Genomic DNA, 22,463 nt, shown 5'->3' on the forward strand with positions numbered 1-22,463 from the left:
TTTGAAAGGTATTAATCTGCAAACGAACCTTTTCCGGAGATGGGAAGGCGGTAGAACGAGAGGGCATGAAATGAGATTGAAGGGGGGCAGACTCAAGAAAAATATCAGGAAGTATTTTTTCACGGAGAGGGTGGTGGATGCTTGGAATGCCCTCCCGCGGGAGGTGGTGGAGATGAAAATGGTAACGGAATTCAAACATGCGTGGGTTAAACATAAAGGAATCCTGATCAGAAGGAAGGGATCCTCAGGAGCTTAGCCTAGAATGGGTGGCAGAGCCGGTGGTTGGGAGGCAGAGCTAGAGCTGGACAGACTTATACAGTCTGTGCCGGGGCTGGTGGGTGGGAGGCGGGGATAGTGCTGGGCAGACTTATACGGTCTGTGCCAGAGCCGGTGGTAGGAGGCGGGGCTGGTGGTTGGGAGGCAGGGATAGTACTGGGCGGACTTATATGGTCTGTGCCCTGAAAAAGACAGGTACAAATCGAGGTAAGGTATACACAAAAACTAGCACATATGAGTTTATCTTGTTGGGCAGACTGGTTGGACCGTGCAGGTCTTTTTCTGCCGTCATCTACTATGTTATTATGTTACAAAGGCTTCAGTGTTTGTAACCTATAAAACCACTGTGATTCTTTTTCATATTTCATATTTTTATTAAGGTTTTCAAAATACAACATAAAAGGATACACAAAAGCAAACAAAACAAAAAAACACACCATGGCATCTAAGTGTAAATATAAGAGCATTCCATGACAATACCTAGTGGCAAAGCTCAGGGAGGGCTATGGGATGCCTGACAAAAAAAGTCCAAGCGAACCCAAGTCTTCAAGGCAGACTTCACTCTATGATGTTTATGGACAAGAAGTGCTTCATATTTTCTTATCACACAGATGTAGCTCCCAACACAGACTGAAAAAGAAAAGGGCACGTTTCCCTGTAACAGATCCAGCTGCAAGCTATGCCAAAACATTTCACAGGACCCCACAGTCATTCACAAAGGAAAAACATTCAACATAAAGGAATCTTTCACATGCTCATCTTCCAATGTGGTATATATCATTCAGTGTAAAAAATGTAACAAAGGATGCTATATTGGAGAAACAGGCCAGATGCTTAAGACAAGATTCAATCTGCACAGACACCACATGAAGATAGCCGGTGCAGTGGCGATCCTAGCCAGCATGACGCCCGGGGCGGATCGCCGATGCGCCCCCCCCCCCAGGTGCAGCGCGGCCCCCCCCCCCCGGCGAAATGCCACCCCCCCCGGGTGCACGCCGCTGGGGGGGGGGTGCCGCTGCGCGCGCCTGTCAGCTGAGTTCGCTAACTTCGCTGCAGCTCCCTCTGCCCCGGCCGGAACAGGAAGTAACCTGTTCCGGGGCAGAGGGAGCTGCAGTGAAGTTAGCAAAGTTAGCGAACTCAGCTGACAGGCGTGCGCCGCGGCACCACCCAGCGGCGTGCACCCGGGGCAGACCGCCCCCACCGCCCCCCCCCCCTTGGTACGCCACTGAGCCGGTGCCAGTCAGGTTGCTACCCCTGTGGGCCAACACTTTACAAGACCAGAACACTGCACCAATGATTTCACAGTAAGAATCCTGAAGGGTAACATTAAAACAATACAGGAATGTAAGACCTTTGAAGTCAGAATGATTGAATATTTTGACACCCAACAGACAGGACTTAACAAGGACCTGGGTTTTCTAGCCCATTATAAACCATAAAGTTGTATTTCTCTGTTTATCACTCTACCCACATCCATCCTGTTAGACTATCAATGAAATGAAATGCTTTGATGTATCCATGCATACCTCCGACCCACCCCCATCCTCCCACCCTGTCAGACTGTCATAGTAATGCTTGAATGTTTTCACTTACATACACTGTCAGCTAGCACATTTGCTTATTTCCGACCTGACGAAGAAGGGCAACCTTCGAAAGCTAATCAAGAAATGTATTAAATTATGTCCAATAAAAAAGGTATCATCTTATTTTCTTTTCCGTGTTTTATTTTGTTTGATTTCTATTGATAAAACCTTTAAGAGTGGACTAACACGGCTACCACACCTCTCTACTTAAGTTACAATGTGAAACAGAAACTGAATTCCTGCTCTCATCATTTCCTATAAGAATCATGGCTGCAGCAACCCCAGCTGAGAGTCTGCCAAATGAAGCTTCTTGTTCTATCTGTCTGGATTATTTCACAGATCCAGTAACTACAGATTGTGGACACAACTTCTGCAGTTCCTGTATCACTCGGAGCTGGGAGGGGAGGGACACAAACTTCCCCTGTCCCCAGTGCAGGGCAATGTCTCCGCAGAGAAACCTGAGACCTAACAGGCAGCTGGCAAATGTGACAGAAATAGCGAAAAAGCTCAGTCAGACTTCAGTGAGACCCAAAGAGGAGGATTTGTGTGAGGAACATGAAGAGAAACGGAAGCTGTTTTGTGAAGAGGATCAGAAAATTATCTGCCTTATTTGTAGAGAGTCCAGAGATCACAAATCTCACACCGTGAGCTCCATAGAGGAAGCTGCACAGCAATACAAGGTTTGTGTATATAACGAAATTACTAAAAACTTACATTTTCAATCTCATAAAACTAGGAGTTGAATTAGCAGAGTTTGAAACATGAGCAGGAAGATCAATCATCAAAACTTGAACCTGGCTGGTGTCTATTTGGGCATCTTCATTATACTTTCAGGGGTCAATATTCAGCCTGTGAGTTGTGGCTCCCCGAAGGAATACAGGTATTGCCAATACTCCATGTTGTACCCGAGTACCTAAACAGCTGAAGTTAGGGCATCTTGAACATGGTGCAGTTTACCTGGTTAGGGGAGTGCAAAAAGATGTTCTACTTTACGTGTGCTGTACTGCCTCCCACCCCCCCCCCCCCTGTCTTTTCTGTACCTGGCTGCTAGTCACTGCTGGTAGCCATAGGCAGGAATGCAGACATCCCTAGCTTTCATTACTATGGCAGCCCAGTATCTGGAATACACATCTTTTCTTCAGTTACAAGATGGTAAGGATGAATGTACCAATAGGGTGTTGGCAGGACACCTATCAGTGTTGCCAGGTGGGCGGTTTTACCGCCCAATTGGGCGGTTTTCTGCGACCCGCCGCAGGAAATTTTTGCCCGCGGTGGGTTGCGGTTTTTTGGGCTTCTTTTGGGTCTTTTGGGCGGTTTTTAAAGCGATTTTTTTCGGCCGCGGGGGGCGGGGTTAGTGACGTTTTGGGTGGGGTTAGTGATGTTCTGGGCGGGGCCGATGACGGGGGAGGGGGGGCCGATGACGGGGGAGGCAGGGCCGATGACTGGGGAGGCGGGGCCGATGACAGCGGGGGCGGGGTTGATGACGGCGGGGGCGGGGTTGATGACGGCGGGAGTGGGGGTGATGACGCGGGGGTGGGGGTGTCAGGGGCGGGGTTTGACTTTGGGCGGGTTTTGGGCTGGATTTGGGCTCGTTTGGGTGGGAAAAAATTTTTCCACCTGGCAACCCTGACACCTATGCTACCTTCCATTGGTGTAGGAGGGGGGAGAGTTGATGACATCGCTTTTTCTATAAGAATACCTGCACACAAAGAAATCCTCAGAATTAGCCATATTTTGCAAGAGACTTTTCTCTGTTCCGATTCAGGGCATCCTTGCTAATTGGCTGTTCTCCAGGAAATATATTTTCCCTTCTTTATTTCTGCATTGCTTCTGGTAAGAACTATTTCTTTATAACAGAGAACTATCCTCTCCTTTCTTTATATTTTATCTCGCTTCAGAACCACTGATATATTTCCTGCTTGAACCCCTGATATATTTCCTGCTATTTCTCTCTCTCTCTCTCCATACTTTCAGATAACATGTGACCCCTCTCTCTCTCTCTAAGAAAGCCTGGTCTCAGGAAACACGCTGTGATCTCTCTCTCTGTCTCTCTCTCTCTCTCTCCATACTTCTAGATAACCAGGGCCGTGCCGATGCGGTAAGCGGAGTAAGCGCCGCAGGGGGGCGCTATCCTCTGTGGGGCGCCGCCGCTGCGTGCTTACCCTGCCCTCCCGCTCCCATGTAGGAACTGCCCGCCCTCTTCTCCCCCCCAAGATCCCGTTCCTTTTTTTTTTCTTTTAAAATTACCTTCCTCCGGCAGCGCAGCGTCATTGAAGGAGGCGGCGCTCCCAGTCCCGACGTCTCTAGCCTTCCCTTGTTCGCTGCTCACTGCCCCGCCTTCTTCTGACGTCATCCTACTTGGGAGCAGGAGGGCAGGGGAGAGAGGGGAATCGCTGCCTTGGAGCCAGGCAGGTGCGGGGGGGGGGGGGGGGGGGCGCCGCCAACTGGTAGTCTGCAGGGGGGCGCCAGAGACCCTTGGCACGGCCCTGTAGATAACATGTGCTGACCTCTCCATGGTCTCAGTTAACATGTGCTGATCTCTCTGTCATTTGCTTTGTTCCCCTTACAACTGTTCCTTATCAAATTAGTCTGATTGCTTATTATTATTACCTAAGCTATTGATATTAGATTCTGTACATGTGATATTTTTTTCCCAACTGAGATTCTGTACATGTGATATTTTCCCAAGACTTTCAAACTGATATCTGAAGCTGTGCTGGTAAGAATAAAAACCACTTCTAACTCTCTGATTCCTTTAAACTTATTCTGTGATATTTTTCTTTATTTTGGTACAAAGTGAATAGCATATAAACGCAGCCAGTACAGGGGGAAAGGGAATGGGACGATATACTGCCTTTCTGTGCCTTTTACAGCTCCAGTTCCACCCTGACTCTGCCCCCTGGATCACCCCTCCTCTGCCTGGACACAGCTGTGGAGCTCTCTGCCAAAATCCAGGGGCAATGGCCAGTTAAGGGCTGCTGAATATTGGCTCATGGCCAGTTCAGCACGATTTAACCAGGCAGAAACCTACCCTGCCTGGTTATTTCACTTTGAATATTGACACCCTCAGAATTTAATTATCTTAAAGAAATTATCTAAAGTGGAACAAACATCTCATATTTACTGTTGAGTCTGAAATCACATGCTAATCAAGGATGTTTTAATATTCACAGGAAAAGCTTAAAATGCACCTGGAGCCTCTGAGAAAGGATCTGGAAGATCTTCTGAAGTTTAAATCTACTGAAGAGAAGAAACCTGAAGAGCTGAGGGTGGGTGTCTGTGTCTCCTTCTGAGCCAGTTTCTGCAGGGTTTTTGTTCCTCTCACTACATCAATCCCCTCAATCAACTGAATAAGAGAATAATAGACTTCAATCTGCCTTGTTACTTATTGGCTGAAAACAGGCAGATTCTGAATCTGTATGTGGAACAATGGAAAATTGTATTTCTTGCGGAGAGGTAATGTGGTGTGGGCTGCAAAATGGGAAAGGAGAACTGGGCTCAAGCTTGATCCAGTCCAGCAGTGTAGAGTGGGGGTCTCTGGGGCTGTTGTGGTGCCAGGAAGGATGACTGCAGGGGTCTGTGTTGCATTGGGGCCTGTTAGGGGGCAGGAATTAGAGCAGTAGCATGGTTGTGAGAACTGAAAGGGTCTCTGGTGTGGGGAAGCAAACCAAGAGGTAGGCTTACTGGGTAAAACTTTGGCCTGATTCGGGGCCATGCTGGGCTCCAAAGTGTGGCTGTTGGCTGGTCATATTGGAGTGAGTCTGGGAAACCAACTTAAGCATCAATGGCAGTGGCGTAGCCACAGGTGGGCCCACCCACTTAGGGCTCAGGCCCACCCAACAATAGCACAAGTATAGCGGTAGCTGGTGGGGATCCCAAACTCCGCCAGCTGAAGACTTCTCCATGATGGTAACGAAAACGCTACTCTCCACAATACTGGCACCACCAGCCAAGACATTTTTTTGCTGGTGGTGGTGGTGCCCGGGGGGTGGGGGGGGGGGGGAGAACACTTGGTGCCCACCCACTTCTTGCCTAGGTCCACCCAGGCTACGCCCCTGATCAATGGGCCCAAAGTAGGAGCCCCGACAAACCCAGAATTGTGTGCATTGCTGCACTAGAAGAGAGAGGAGAAAAAGATGGTAATGAATACGGAGGAAGGGAGAGAATGGGGAGATGCAGGGGGTAGATGCTAAGGTAAAGAGAAATGGAGGCTGCTTGTGGTAAGGGGTAAGAATAGGAAAGGAGGGAGACCCCTCTTCTGCTCACTTAGAAACAATATGGGGACAACAGTGGTACCGGGATGGGTACAGTTCACATGGGGAGAGAGGCAGAGGGAGTTGCTGGGCAGGGGATGGAGGAGATTGTGAAAGGAGGATATGTTTCTGAGTATGGTGAGAGAGGAAGGCTGGGAAAAGAGTGGGTGGTGAGAGGAGGAAGGTTGTGCTGAAGTCGCCACTGGTAAAGGAGGAAGTGCTGTACCAGAGCCACCATTGATAAGAGGGTAATGGAGCCACTGCAACAAAATCACTCTAGTGTTACTGAGAATCATCTCTCCGTGTTTAATCCAGATTGAGACAGAGATCAAAAGACAGAAAGTGGAATTTGAGTTTGAGGTGTTACAACAGTTTCTGAATAAGGAGAAGCAGATCCTTCTCTCGAGACTGGAGGAGGAAGAGAAGAAGATTCTCCAGAGAATGAGGGAAAATGTGACCCAGCTAGAACAGCAAAGCTTCACCCTCAAGCAGCTGATCACCGAGCTAGAGGATAAGAGTCAGCAGCCGGCCATTGAGTTACTGAAGGTAAGATTAGCAAATCTATTTCTAAGGAGGTTACAGACCTTCCATGAGGAATCAGGGAATTCAAGTAGCAGATCAAAATATCTTACAATAATAAGGGCTAATTTTTTTATGCCCTTATGCAGCCATCAGCTGCACTGACCACATCAGAGCTTTTGAAATAATTTCATGGGGCATAAATGGCCAAATCCTCCTGCTCTGAAGAAGGTGTAAATCAGTGGTGTGCTGGAGCCGGCTCACACCGGCTCACAAGAGCCGGTTGTTAGATTTTTAAAGATCTTGCGAGCCGGTTGTTCTGCATGGCGAGCCGGCTCCAGTAAAGGAGGTAAGCATGGCAGGAGGGTGCCACAAGCCATGCTTACCTAACCTCCCACAGCCCACGTTTGCCTGCGCCTGCCCCGCGCCACCCTGGGGGGGGTTTAAATCTTTTTTATTACCTCCGTCGAAGCGTCCGCAGCATTGAAAACCCTACCCGTCTCTAGCCTTCCCTTCGTGGGTTCATTCGCTCATAGTTCCACCTTCTGACATCATTTCCTCTTTCCGCGAATGAACGAACTCACGAAAGGAAGGCTAGAGATGGGCAGGGCTTTCAATGACACGGCCACTTTGACGGAGGTAATAAAAGAGATTTAAACCACGCAGGGTGGCACTGTGGCAGGAAGAAAAAGGGGGATTTTGGGGGGAGAAGAGGGCTGGCAAGTTGATATGAATGGGAGGGGAGGATGAGGGTGAAGGAGAATCGTTGGACATGGATGGGAGCGGGAGGGGAGGGCAGGAGGGAGAAGAGAATCGCTGGGTATGGATGGACAGAGGGGGCAGGGGAGAGAAGAGAATTGCTGGGTATGGATGGACGGAGGGTCAGGGGAGAGAAGAGAATTGCTGGGTATGTATGGATAGAGGGGGGCAGGGGAGAGGAGAATTGCTAGGTATGGATTGAGGGGGGCAGGGGAGAGGAGAGTTGCTGGACATGGGTGGATGGAGGGGAGGGCAGGGGAGCGGAGAGTTGTTGGACATAGGTGGATGGAGGGGAGGGGATAGGAGAGTTGCTGGACATGGGTGGATGGAGGGGAGGGCAGGGGAGAGGAGGGTTGCTGGACATGGATGGATGGAGGGGAGGGCAGGGAGAGAGGAGAATTGTTGGACATGGATGGAGAGGAGGGAAGGGAAGACAGGAAGGAGATGCACATGGATAGAGGGGAGAGAGTGGAGGAGTGGCCTAGTGGTTAGAGTGGTGGACTTTGGTCCTGGGGAACTGGGTTCGATTCCCACTGCAGGCACAGGCAGCTCCTTGTGACTCTGGGCAAGTCACTTAACCCTCCATTGCCCCAGGTACAGATAAGTACCTGTATATAATATGTAAGCCGCATTGAGCCTGCCATGAGTGGGAAAGCGCGGGGTACAAAATGTAACAACAACAAAAAAAAAGGTACCAAATGTGGGGTTACAAATGTAACACTGTCCTGAGCATTTCTGGGTTCGGGGTCTGACCCAGTTGGAGCCTCCCAGGGCCAGTATGCGTCGGACCCCTCATTGTCTTGGCACTCGGTGCCTCCACCTGGGAAAATAAGGGTTAGCAGGTGGGATGAATCTCTTCTCTCCCAGGACCCCCCCTTAAAAAAAAATCAAGTCTACTTAAACTGTGGAGAACAAGGCTGGCTGTGAAATTAGCAGTCTTAATCAAGGTAGGGTATACACAAAAAGTAGCACATATGAGTTTATCTTGGGCAGACTGGATGGACCATGCAGGTCTTTTTCTGCCATCATCTACCATGTTACTATGTTAATAGATACATTATACTCTTTTAAGTTCAACGATCACTTGGGAGTCAACAGTTCATGCAAACTCAACTGTTTTTATTTCAACTCTGCAAAACAGGAACTTCCAACTGTGTGAACTTTTCATCTTTGAATGGAAGCCTTCTAAAACCACAATCCTTCTGAATTCTCCTCTCCTGGATTTATTTACAGATGCTCTTCAGCAGGACTATATACACTTTTTACAATGATCCTGTCCATGCCTATCCCCGAGAATAAGATTCCCAAAGACTTTGCTCCTCTCAGTTTTATAGGTCCTGAGCTCCCTGCAGGGTGACCATTTGCATTGGCACCATCATGATCCTGGGATGGTCAATCTCTGACTCTGATCCCACGCTCCCGGGCTGAGTCTCTCCACTGCCTACCCATTGCTCTCCACCTTCACAGTTGTCACTTTGCTGAGCTAGTGGTTTATTTCTCTAAATTGAGATTCCTCTTTACTCCTCCAGGGGACAATCAGGAAACCAAAGACCCAGTACCGTTTCCAGAAGTCCATCCTACCCAGATCCCTCCCAAGTCCTGTCGGCCAACAGCGCCCATGTTTTTCATGTTCTACAGCCTAAAAGCTATGTGGTATGTGATTTCTGGGGTTAATTGATAAACATTTCTCATTTTTTTAAGCTGTAGTTAGTCCATACCTGAGGCTGATATTTTGCAGGATTATACAGGTGATATCCCTCTATCCCCTGGTAGAAATAAGTCACTTACCCCACTTTTGATACCTTTGATTCTGTTTTCCCAATAACTTAAACATGATCCACTCCATTTTTCTGCCGATGAAATTGTAGACTTTGGATTCCCGATTACTCTGCCTGGACCCAGCCATTTTATCAATTCCCACTGCAGCTCCTTGTGACTCTGGGCAAGTCACTTAACCCTCCATTGCCCCTGGTACAAATAAGTACCTGAATATACTATGTATACCGCTTTGAATGTAGTTGCAAAAAAAACACAGAAAGGCAGTATATCAAGTCCCATTTCCCTTTCCCTTCCCCTTTTCACCCAGTGGGTCACATGCAAACATCACAGGCCCTTGAGAATGTCTACAGGCAGATCACGGATCAGAGCTACTAAGGAGGTTTCAGTACTGTGCCCCATCCAAACGTCTGATTGATTGGCATGAAAGGACGTGTGTTTTATCTAAATACTTAAAACGTTGCCCAAATATCAATTTCTCTACAACTTAGGAGATAAATGGTAGGTTTGAAACAGGCTGATATACTGGACAACATGATTTTTGTTTCCATAATGAGATTGGGTGTTTCTTATAGATTTTTGGATGTTGATCATAGAAATGGCATCAAAATTTTGTAGCTGTTTTGTGATTGAGCAGAGCTGTGAGTAGAGTATCTTAATGTATAATGTGTTCTCCTAAACTGTGAAATCTAACTAGAAATGTTCTCTGTTTCATTTCTCTTTAGGATGTGAAGGATGCTCTGAACAGGTATAAGTTGGTTTTCTGTCCTTTTCTTTGTGGCTGGATGGGTTTGAGTGAGGAATAAGGGAATTAATCGACTGGTGAGAAGGAGAGAGAATTGAGATTGAGAATAGGAGAGAGGGAGGTGGGATTGAGTGAGGAGAGGGAGAGTTAAGGTGTGGAGGAAGCACTGAGAAATGAAGGGGAAGAGATGGAGGAGAGGGGAGGAGAATTACAGACCTACCCTCCGTTGCACCTGACTCTCCCCTTTTCATCTCTGTACTGCCAGAACTTCTCTCCCACCAACCTCCCTGATATCTCCTCTCTTCCTGTCCTCACCTATTTGGCCCTCCATGAATCCTCTCTTCATTCCCCACCAAACTCCACCCTGTGAATCTCGTGGAAAGGAATCTCCTTTCCACCTCTACCCTGCCAGTGGTGCTGCCCCTCAACCCTAGTTCAGAAGGAGGTGCTGGTGATGATCTCTGCTCTGATACTGTCCATAAGAGAGTAATTCTATAAAAATGTGTTTATATTCCTTTGAAGGGTGAATAAACCCGTGGATAATGGTGAACCAGTTGATATTGTTTATCTGGATTTTCAGAAGACATTTGATAAAGTTCCCCATGAATGTCTCCTGAGGAAACCAAAAAGTCATGGGATTGGAGACAGTGTCCTATTGAGGATTAAGAACTGGTTAAAAGATAGAAAACAGAGTAGGGTTAAATGGTCAAAATTCTCAATGGAGAAGGGTAAATAATGGGGTTCCTCAGGGTCTGTGCTGGGACCTCCACTTTTTAACTTAGACACAAATGATTTAGAAATGGGAATAATGAGTGAGGTGATTAAATTTGCTGAGGACATAAAGTTATTCAAAGTTCTTAAAACACAAGAGGATTGTGAAAAATTGCAAGACAACCTTACATGACTGGGAGACTGAGAATCCAACTGGCAGATGACATTTAGATCTAGATTCTATAAACCTAAAACATCTAAGTGAAAAACGCACAAAATCAAGCCATTAGGACATACGTGGGCCAGTATTCTTAGTAGACTGGCCACACAGACATCCCAGCAGAGCAGTGGGTCACCCTAGGGGGAGCTGCAGTGGACTTCACATAAAAGGCCCCAGGTACACATCTTGCCGCTGACCCATTGTCTTGTATGGTGAGCCCCCCAAAACCCACAGAAAAACTACTGTACACAACTACTATAGCTCTTATGGCTGCAGGTCTCACCTAATATGCCTCTAGGTCTGTTCCAGGCTCAGATCACACAGCAGACTAGTGTTGGAAACCGTTCTCCTACATCAGGGACAGGGTCTTCTATATGCATATCCTCCAATACCTTTCGTAGAGAAGACTTTGCTGAAACACAAACACCAGGGCACTATGATCCTAATTGCCCCTTACTAGCCGAGACAGATCTGGTTTCCTCTTCTTCTGGAGTTCTCCGAAGATCCGTGGAGATTGGAATATGTTCTGATCCTCATCACACAGAACAAGGGAGCCCTTCTGCATACAATCCTCCAAACCCTAGCCCCTCGTGGCTTGGAGGTTGAGAGCATAGAATTCAAATCCTTAGATTTTCCGAAGGGTGTCTCCCACATCTTGCAGGCTTCCAAGAAAGGCTTAACTCGAGGAGGTTTGCTGTCTGGTGTGAGGGCAAGACCTTAAATCTTTTCACTTGCCCTACACAAATACTGCTTGAATTACCTCCTGCATATCTCTTGAATCTGGTTTGAAGACCAGCTGTGTAAGGGTTCATCTCAGTGCAGTTGGAGTTTATCACCATGTAGGAGGTAAGACTTATACGGTCTGTGCCAGAGCCGGTGGTGGGAGGCGGGACTGGTGGTTTGGAGGCGGGGATAGTGCTGGGCAGACTTATACGGTCTGTGCCAGAGCTGGTGGTGGGAGGCGGGGCTGGTGGTTTGGAGGCGGGGATAGTGCGGGGCAGACTTATACGGTCTGTGCCCTGAAGAGGACAGGTATAAATCAAGCTAGGGTATACACAAAAAGTAGCACATATGAGTTTATCTTGTTGAGCAGACTGGATGGACTGTGCAGGTCTTTTTCTGCCGTCATCTACTATGTTACTATGTATAAGCAGGTACAGTAGTTTTTGGTAAGTTTTGGAGGGCTGACACTTTCCACCACAAGTGTGACAGAGTGAGATATGGACCTGGTCGCCTTTTCTACAGTACACTGCACTGACCACTAGGCTACTCCAGGGACCTGATTGGAGCTGTAATAAGACGGACCATAACATCTGAGGCTGTCATAGAGGCTGTTATATACTGCTTCTTTCACATCTTTGGGGAGTGGGAGGGGGCCAGTGACCACTAGGGGAGTAAGGGGGGGGTCATGCCTTAATTCCTTCAGTAGTCATTTGGTCATTTAAGGCACCTTGTTGTGACTTAGTTGTGATAAAAACAAAACATCTAAATTGTAGCCCTGGACATTTTTGTTTTGTTCCATTGTGGCAGAAAAACATCTGAGTTTTAGGAATGCCTAAATCCCACCCCTAACACACTCCCATGCCATTTTGTGCCACTTTTTGACTGTTTTCCTATTTAAAAAATCAGTCCCATAATCACAGAAAACTGAGTGTTCATGGTATATTTCAATCCTTCCACTTTTTACATCTCTATCCCCTGGGTGTGAACATCTCCCAGAATAATCCCAGTGACTCTCTAACCCATAGATGTCAGAAAATGAAGTTTCCAGAACCAGAGGCTGTTTCCACTGATCTGAAACTGGATTTCCAATTGAGATTCCCTCAGCAACTGAAGAAATGGATTACAAAATTTGGAGGTGAGGAATTGATCGCTTTTTAATTTGGTTTGTCTTCTTTTCAAATGCTCTGGATGATTCCACTAAAAATGTGCAGAAATAAAAGTATAAATCTGAGATTTTCAGTGCTGGGCTGTACCAAGATACTGAGCATATGGATATACATTGACCGAATAATATCCCAGATAAAGTTACCACATCCTTTTTGTTGTCCTAACTTTATCCAGATAGTTACCCAGTTACTAGACTGAATCTCGGCACTAATGAGATAACTTCTGACTCTTCCGATTCTGAACCTCCAAACCATCCTGGCACTGTGTCGATAATGCCGAGACAGACTGTCCAAATTTCAGCGCTATTATTGACCCTGAGATTAGCAAGTTTAGTGTGGACAGTGGAAGGATAGACTGCTCAGAAGTGTATCAGAGACAGAAGTACAATCCGTTTGTGGAGTTGTTGCAGTATAATGATGAGGTAATGTACCAAGAAACTATTATCTATTGGTGAACATCTGAGAGAATTCTGACCACAGACAGAAAGACTGAACATCTCGGTAGATGGAGTCCATAAGCCCCATCCAGTCTGCCCATCTCATTTACCACAGACCTTCAACCATCATTTTGCAGACCCTGAGAGATCTTTTGTCTTCCACAGATCCACCTTCCTTTCCATGAAAAACTATTTCCTCAGCTTGGTTTATGTTTATGCTTATTAAAGGGAAAGAGGGAAGGGGAAATGGGACTTGATATACTGCCTTTCTGAGGTTTTTGCAACTACATTCAAAGCGGTTTACATATATTCAGGTTCTTATTTTGTACCAGGGGCAATGGAGAGTTAAGTGACTTGCCCAGAGTGACAAGGAGCAGCAGTGGGAATTGAACCCACTGCACTAACCACTAGGCTACTCCTCCACTCAAAAGGAGGGTGAATGTTGAAAATCAGTGCTAAAGAGTAACTAGAGCACCAGAGTGAATAAAGTGTAAAGAAAGTGATCAAAAATAACTCTAACACCAGAGTAATTCATGTGTGAAAAATGAAAAGAAGCCGTCACAAACCTTTAAAAAGAGTATGAAGAAATCTTGGTGCTATAAAACAAATTAATAATCGAACATAAGACCACACTGGCTTTACTTGCCACATGGCCATGTCTTGCAGGAAAGAAAGATTTAGCCTTTTACACCAGCTTGGTAAAAGGGGTCCTTTATGAACAACCTAATCAAACACTACTTGCAGATGGTAAAAAATCATGGTACAACCAAAATCACAGTACTAACTAGTAGATCTCAAACAACACATACTCTCCCACCAATAATTAAACACAAAGAAACATTTATGGAGAACTGTTAATACAGAACAAGTGGCAGATGTAATATATTAAATGATGTATTTTTTAAGCACAAGCTTGCTTCAAATGGAAAAAATATATCAAATAGTGGCCAACAAAGAGCAACAGAGCCATAATATAAGAAATAATAAAAATGTGGAAGGCATTAGGCGGCTGGACAAAAAAAGCATTAAATATCTAAAATGACAAGTTGCCAAAAAACCATCAACCCAAACTCATTCTCTTGCCAGAGTTTAAAACAAAATGGATCAACTGAGTGACATTGTAAAAATAAGGGTCCTTTTACTAAGCCACAGTAAAAAGTGGCCTGCGGTAGTACGAGTGCGTCTTTTGAGCGCGGGATGGGCCATTTTTTTTACCGCGTCAGGGAAAAAGGGCCTTTTTGTAAGGAGCTGGAAAATAGATATGTACGAAAATTGAAACCTGCTCGCGTCCACTTTTGTCCTGAGACCTTACCAACACCCATTGACCTAGTGATAAGCTCTCATGCGCTACCTGCACAGTAAACATACAGCATGCGCCAACGGTTTATTTTCTACCGCGGGATTTGGTGCATTCTAAGACAAATAGTACATCAGATGGAATTTGAGAGAGACATTACAAATAAAGCATAAATCTAAGCCGCTATGCCCAGAATCATACAGATGCACAAGGTTGTCACGAAACACGTGAAGGAGGATAATCAAACAGGGATGTCCATCTCTAAGGGCGCCCATCTTTAAGGACGGCGCCGCAAAGGGGCGGGGCAACCTGTATTATCGAAACAAGATGGCGTCCATCTTTTGTTTTGACAATACGGTCGGGGATGCCCAAATCTCAACATTTAGGTCAACCTAAGAGATGGTCGACCTAAATGTTGAGCGCGTCGACCTTAGAGATGGGCGACCTCAGTTTTCGCCGATAATGGAAACCGAGGACGCCCATCTCAAAAACGACCAAATCCAAGGCATTTGGTCATGGGAGGAGCCAGCATTCGTAGTGTACTGGTCCCTCTAACATGCCAGGACACCAACCCTGGATGACAATGCTTATGTATGAATGTACTTATAAGATCATTGAAGGACATTTTGATCATTCAAAATCTCTAACATTTCTCTCTCTCTCTATTGTTTTTTTTACAAAATAAAATCACATCCTGTAGGATTTGGTAAGTTTTATTCAGTTAGAAACATATATTTTAGGGGAGGGCAATTAACACATTAATAATGGTACTAATGCATTGATCTTTTAACGCATACCATGTTTTGTGATGCTGCCTGTTTTTTTTAATGCTGACCCACCCCTCCCCCACACTTACCTCTACAGCAGGGCTCAGGATTTTTTCTCCTTCCTCTGAGCTGCCTCAAACTCCTTCTCTCCCCCTGCATGGTGCAGAAAGTTGGGGAAGGTCTCTTGAGACTTGAAACCGCAAGACTTCCCCAACTTCCTGCATTGGGGCATGGGAGAAACTGGGGGAGGGGCTGGGGAAGGGGACATGAGAGAAACTGAATGAAGGCTGTTTGAAACCTTATTCTTTAATGCCCAAATGCATGCTGTGATTAAGCATGGTGAATTGCATGATTAAAACTTTTAATCACACAATTAATCACAATTACAATTTTTATTCATTGTCCACCCCTAATATAATTTTTATATCATTGTACTTATTTCTCTTCTCTGAGATCTGATCATTGTTCATCTTTATTTTAATGCAGATTGGTGGATGGAATTTGGCAGATATACAGGTAACTGAATCTGAAATATAACTGATTATACCAAACCATCAAATCCACTAATGTGTCTTTTGACTGTGATCCCGCTATATAGACACCTACAGCCAGTGTTAGGGATAATTTTCACTCCATGATAGAGAACACAATGTGTGTTTCCCTTAATAAGGGTCGGGGAGTGATCCCTCGGGTTCAGACCTGGCAAATTTCCCACATTCATTGGGAGACTCCCGTTTTCTCAGGTCATCTCCGAAACTTCCACAAATGAGTGAATGACTCCCACTCAGCAGTCTGTGACAGTCCCAGGACTTTTCACCAAATGATACAGTACAGTTTGCTTCTGGAAACAATCACCAACAGGCTCATTTTGGAAAGAGATGGATGTCCAAAAAGTGACATCAATCGGCACTTGGATGTCCTTCTCACAGAGATGTCCAAATTGGTATAATAGAAACCCAATTTTGGACGTCTTTGTCAGAAATCCGTCGCAAGGACATCCAAATCTCAAGGGGGCGTATTGGAGTTGTGTTCGAGGTGGGACTTGGACATTCCTAAGACTTGGACGTTTTCACATGGACCTGCTTTTATTACAAATAAGGCACAAAAAGGTGCCCGAAATGACCAGATGACCACTGGAGGGAATCGGGGATGACCTCACCTTACTCCCCCGGTGGTCACTAACCCCCTCCCACCCTCAAAACACATCTTTAAAAATATTACTTGCCAGCCTCAAATGCCATACTGAGGTCCATGACAGCGCATGCAGGTCCTTGGAGAAGTTTATTAGTAGGTGCAATGCACTTCAGACAGGTGGACCCAGACCCCACCCCCCAACTGTTACATTTATGGAGAAAACAGCGAGCCCTCCAAAACCCACCAGAAACCCTCTGTACCCACATATAGGTGCCCCCATTCACCCGTAAGACGCTGATATTCAAAAGTTGGGGAAGAAAAGAGAGGTGCTGTTGTTGGGAGATTTTAATCTGCCGGATGTAGATTGGAAGGTTCCGTCTGCAAAATCGGAAAGAAGTAGAGAGATTGTGGATGCTTTCCAAAGTGCTCTGCTCAGACAAATGGTGAACGAACCCACGAGGGAGGGAGCCACGTTGGATCTGGTGCTCACGAATGGGGATAGTGTGTTAAATGTCCAAGTGGCTGCACACCTGGGAAACAGTGACCGTCAAACGGTTTGTTTTGATGTAACGGCTCATGTGGATGGCGGCCACTCATAAGTACATAAGTACATAAGTACATAAGTAATGCCATACTGGGAAAAGACCAAGGGTCCATCGAGCCCAGCATCCTGTCCACGACAGCGGCCAATCCAGGCCAAGGGCACCTGGCAAGCTTCCCAAACGTACAAACATTCTATACATGTTATTCCTGGAATTTTGGAGTTTTCCAAGTCCGTTTAGTAGCGGTTTATGGACTTGTCCTTTAGGAAACCGTCCAACTCCTTTTTAAACTCTGCTAAGCTAACCGCCTTCACCACTTTCTCCGGCAACGAATTCCAGAGTTTAATTACACGTTGGGTGAAGAAATATTTTCTCTGATTTGTTTTAAATTTACTACACTGTAGTTTCATCGCATGCCCCCTAGTCCTAGTATTTTTGGAAAGTGTGAACAGACGCTTCACATCCACCTGTTCCACTCCACTCATTATTTTATATACCTCTATCATGTCTCCCCTCAGCCGTCTCTTCTCCAAGCTGTATAGCCCTAGCCTCCTTAGTCTTTCTTCATAGGGAAGTCGTCCCATCCCCGCTATCATTTTAGTCGCCCTTCGCTGCACCTTTTCCAATTCTACTATATCTTTCTTGAGATGCCTGCAGATCAAGTGTGTGACCTTTTATGTGTGTTGGGTGGAACTGTGGCCAGTGGAAGTCCCACAGTCGGAGAAATTCAGTGAATTCCTTTGTGTCCCCTATTAGTAGCACATTTGGATTGGCTACACAAGTGTTTGATGTGAGGCCCATAAAGGTGGATTGAGCTTCATTCTTTTTTCCTGGGGGTCTGTAGGGTGTGATGTAGCATGGGTGGTTGAGTGATGATTTGTCTTTTAACCTGAATGAGGCTATTTCGAGTTATGGTGTAATGCCTCCTTCCTTTTTTCCATTTCTGGTGCAATGAAGAATTTTGTACCCTGGGGGGCAGAAGTCGTAGATTATGGGGTTGTCCTCAGAAGAGACTCCTGAGAAAATTAGAGTCATAGGATAGGAGGCAATATTCTGTTGTGGATTAGGAATTGATGGATAGAAAACAGAGGGTAGGATTAAATGGCCAATTCTCTTGGTGGAGGAGGGTGAATTGTGGAGTGGTCCAAGGATCTTTACAGGGGCTGGTGCTATTTAACATGTATTAATGATGTGAGGTAATTAAATTTACAGACAACAAAAAAACTATTCAGAATTGTTAGAATGCATGTGGATTTTGAAAAATTGCAGGAAGACCTTAGGAAGTTGGAAGACTGGGCTTCCAAATGGCAGATGAAATTTAATGTGGACAAATGCAAAGTGATTCAGATGGGCAAGAATAATCCAAATCCTAGTTACCTGATACTAAGGTCCACCCTAGGAGTCAGCATCCAAGAATACAATCTAGGTGTAGTCATAGACAATACACTTAAATCTTCTGCCCAGTGTGTGGAAGTGGCCAAAAAAACAAACTGGATGCTAAAAATTATTAGAAAAGGGATAGAAAATAAGATAAAGAATATTATAATGCCTCTGTATTGTTCTGGTTGCCGTATCTTAAAAAAGATATAGCAGAATTAGAAAAGGTTCAAAGAAGGGTGACCAAAACGTTTAAGGAGATGGAACTCCTCTCACATGAGGAAAGGCTTAAGAGGTTAGGACTCTTCAGCTTGGAAAAGAGATGGCTGAGGGGGGTTATGATAAAGGTCTACAAAATACTTAGTAAGTCAATGTTTTACTCTTTCAAAAATCAAAAAGTACAAAGACCAGGGGATGCTCAAGGAAGTTGCATGATACTACTTTTAAAATGAACAGGAGGAAAACATTTTTCACTCAACGCATAGTTAAGCTCTGGAACTCATTGCCATGGATGTGTTAACAGGAGTTAGAGTTATCTGGTTTTAGAAAAGGTTTGGACAAGTTCTTGGAGGAGAAGTCCATAGTCTGCTATTGAGATAGACATGGTGAAAGTCCTGCTGGACCCTGGGATCAGTTGCATGAATCTTGCTACTATGTGGGATTCTGCCAGGTACTTGTGACCTGAATTAGCCATTGCTGGAAGCAGGATATTGGGCTAGATGGACCATTGGTCTGACCCAGTATGGCTATTCTTATGTTCTTATGTTCTAACAAATGGCTAGAAATGTAAGGAGGGGAGACAAAAACTTCTTCAGGTATATTAGTGAAAGGAGAAAGACTATAAAGGGAATTGTGAGACTAAAAGATACAACAAAACGCTATGTAGAAAATGATGAAGAAAAAGTCAATTTGCTAAATAGATACTTTTGTTCTGTTTTCACTGAAGAAAACCCTGGGGAACGACCGAGAGGGACTAGCAAAAGTACACCTGAGAATGAGGTGGATAGAGTGCCGTTCACAGAAGAGAGTGTGTATCAACAACTTGGAAAGCTAAAGGTGGACAAAGCCATGGGGCCGGACGGGATCCACCCCAGAATACTGAGGGAGCTCAGAGAGGTTCTGGCGGGTCCTCTTAAAGACTTGTTTAATAAATCCTTGGAGACGGGAGAGGTTCCGAGGGATTGGAGAACGGCGGAGGTGGTCCCTCTTCACAAAAGTGGGGATAGGGAAGAAGCTGGAAACTACAGGCCGGTAAGCCTCACTTCGGTTATTGGAAAAGTAATGGAAGCCATGCTGAAGGAAAGGATAGTGAATTTCCTGGAAGCCAATAAGTTGCAAAATCCGAGACAACATGGTTTCACCAAAGGGAAATCGTGCCAAACAAATCTCATTGAATTCTTTGACTGGGTGACAGGAGAATTAAATCAAGGACGTGCTATGGACGTCATCTACTTAGATTTCAGCAAGGCTTTCGACACGGTTCCCCACAGGAGGCTCTTAAATAAACTAGACGGCCTGAAGATAGGACCCGAAGTGGTGAACTGGATTAGGAACTGGTTGACGGACAGACGCCAGAGGGTGGTGGTGAATGGAGTTCGCTCGGAGGAGGGAAAGGTGAGTAGTGGAGTGCCTCAGGGATCGGTGTTGGGGCCGATTCTGTTCAATATATTTGTGAGTGACATTGCCGAAGGGTTACAAGGTAAAGTTTGCCTTTTTGCGGATGACACCAAGATTTCCAACAGAGTGGACACCCCGGAGGGTGTGGAAAACATGAAAAAAGATCTGAAGAAGCTAGAAGAATGGTCTAACGTTTGGCAATTAAAATTCAATGTGAAGAAATGCAAAGTGATGCACTTAGGGGTAGAAATCCAAGGGAGACGTATGTGTTAGGCGGGGAGAGTCTGATAGGCACGGATGGGGAGAGGGATCTTGGGGTGATAGTATCTGAGGACCTGAAGGCGACGAAACAGTGCGACAAGGCGGTGGCAGTAGCTAGAAGATTGCTAGGCTGTATAGAGAGAGGAGTGACCAGCAGAAGAAAGGAGGTTTTAATGCCCCTGTATAGGACGTTGGTGAGGCCCCACCTAGAGTATTGTGTTCAGTTTTGGAGGCCGTATCTTGCGAAGGATGTTAAAAAAATGGAAGCGGTGCAAAGAAAAGCTACGAGGATGGTATGGGATTTACGTCCCAAGACGTATGAAGAGAGGCTTGCTGACCTGAACATGTACACCCTGGAGGAAAGGAGGAACAGGGGTGATATGATACAGACGTTCCGGAGATGGGAAGGCGGTAGAACGAGAGGACATGAAATGAGATTAAAGGGGGGCAGACTCAGGAAAGATGTCAGGAAGTATTTTTTCACGGAGAGGGTGGTGGACGCTTGGAATGCCCTCCCGCGGGAGGTGGTGGAGATGAAAACGGTAACGGAGTTCAAACATGCGTGGGATATGCATAGAGGAATCTTGTGCAGAAGGAATGGATCCTCAGAAGCTTAGCTGAAATTGGGTGGCGGAGCAGTTGGGGGGAAGAGGGGGTGGTGGTTGGGAGGCGAGGATAGGGGAGGGCAGACTTATACGGTCTGTACCAGAGCCGCTGATGGGAGGCGGGACTGGTGGTTGGGAGGCGGGAAATACTGCTGGGCAGACTTATATGGTCTGTGCCCTGAAAAGGACAGGTACAAATTCAAGGTAAGGTATACACATATGAGTTTGTCTTGGGCAGACTAGATGGACCATGCAGGTCTTTTTCTGCCATCATCTACTATGTTACTATGTTACTATGTTACTATGTAGTGGTGTACAGTTGGGGGTAGTGGGTTTTGGGGGGCTCAACAGACGAGGTAAGGGAGCTGTGTACATGGGAGCATTTTATGAAGTCCACTGCAGTGTCCCCTAGGGTGCCCGATTGCTGTCCTGGCATGTCAGGGGGACCAGTGTAGTACAAATGCTGGCTGCTCTCACATCCAACTGACTTGACTTTGGACGTTTTAGACTTGGATGTCTTTGCGTTCGAAAATTGCCAAAAATCAAAGACGTCCAAATCGAAGGACGTCCATGTTATTTTCAAAACCAAAGATGGACGTCCATCTTTTTTAGAAAAAGACTTTTTCCCTGCATCTGAATTTGAACGTTTTACAAAGACGTCCAAATTCCAGCATAGACGTTTCTTTCGAAAATGCCCCTCCAAGTGTCCTAGAGCGGCCAAGAGGGTAGGCGCGTTAGTGTTTTTAACACATGTTAACTATGTACGCGTGTTAACCTTGTACGCACCTACAATATCCCTATAGGCGCCTACACGGTTAGTGCACATGCTAATTGTGGGCGCATTAAAAATGCTAATGCACCTTAGTAAACAGGGTCCTTAATCTGATGACCAGGTTAAGACAAGAACTGTTTCCATCTGAATGATACAGTATAATTTGCTTCTGCAAATGGCCACCAAGCATCCAGTGGGTGAGTTACAAGCTACAGGTACCAAACGTAAGAGAAAGAAACATGTGTGTTAGATAAGCTTCATTCCGGCATGTCTGTTTCTCCCATTGTAACATACATAACATAGTAGATGACGGCAGAAAAAGACCTGAACGGTCCATCTAGTCTGCCCAACAAGATAAACTCATATGTGCTACTTCTTGTGTATACCTTGATTTGTATCTGCCATTTTCAGGACACAGACCGTAGAAGTCTTGCCCAGCACTAGCCCCACCATCCAAACACCAGCCCCGCCTCCCAATCTCGGCTAAGCTTCTCCCATTGGCCACGAGTTAAAGTTTAATGAATCAACAATCTGATCCATCCAGCAAAAAAAGGAAGAGATTCACTGGTCTGTTCGTGAAGCAGAACCAGAAAGTTCCAAAACTACATCTGTGCTTCGTGTTGATTCAGTAGAAAAGATGGAAAAGCGGTTAAATTTGTGGATAATGCAAATGGTGGATTAAAACATAAATCACTGTGGACAACGTTGCTGTGAGAATGAAAGCCAAACAGATTTATAAACACATCAGTCACCCAGGGTCAGGAAAACATGAAACCCTTTTTTGCTAGTTCTGGCTTAAAAATGTAAGTCTTTGTGGCAAGGCAGGTTCAGCTGACAACGAAGTTGCAGAAGAATTTAAAACATCCCTGCTAAGTGTGATAGAAAAAAGGGTTATGTGCCAGAGCAGGTCTTCAATATTGATC

At 45.7% G+C, this 22,463-nt stretch overlaps 1 protein-coding gene across 1 annotated transcript in view; it reads left to right on the top strand.

Annotated features, from left to right (window-relative positions):
• LOC115468205 (E3 ubiquitin-protein ligase TRIM39-like) overlaps positions 1-22,463 on the top strand; it is a 1,720,076-nt gene that overhangs the window by 1,652,767 nt on the left and 44,846 nt on the right. Inside the window, exons 6-7 of the mRNA XM_030199742.1 lie at positions 15,166-15,171; positions 15,719-15,748. Coding sequence (XP_030055602.1) covers positions 15,166-15,171; positions 15,719-15,748 — 36 coding nt within the window. The remainder of the gene's footprint in view (positions 1-15,165; positions 15,172-15,718; positions 15,749-22,463) is intronic.

Source organism: Microcaecilia unicolor, chromosome 4, assembly GCF_901765095.1.
Source record: "Microcaecilia unicolor chromosome 4, aMicUni1.1, whole genome shotgun sequence".
NCBI lineage: Eukaryota > Metazoa > Chordata > Amphibia > Gymnophiona > Siphonopidae > Microcaecilia > Microcaecilia unicolor.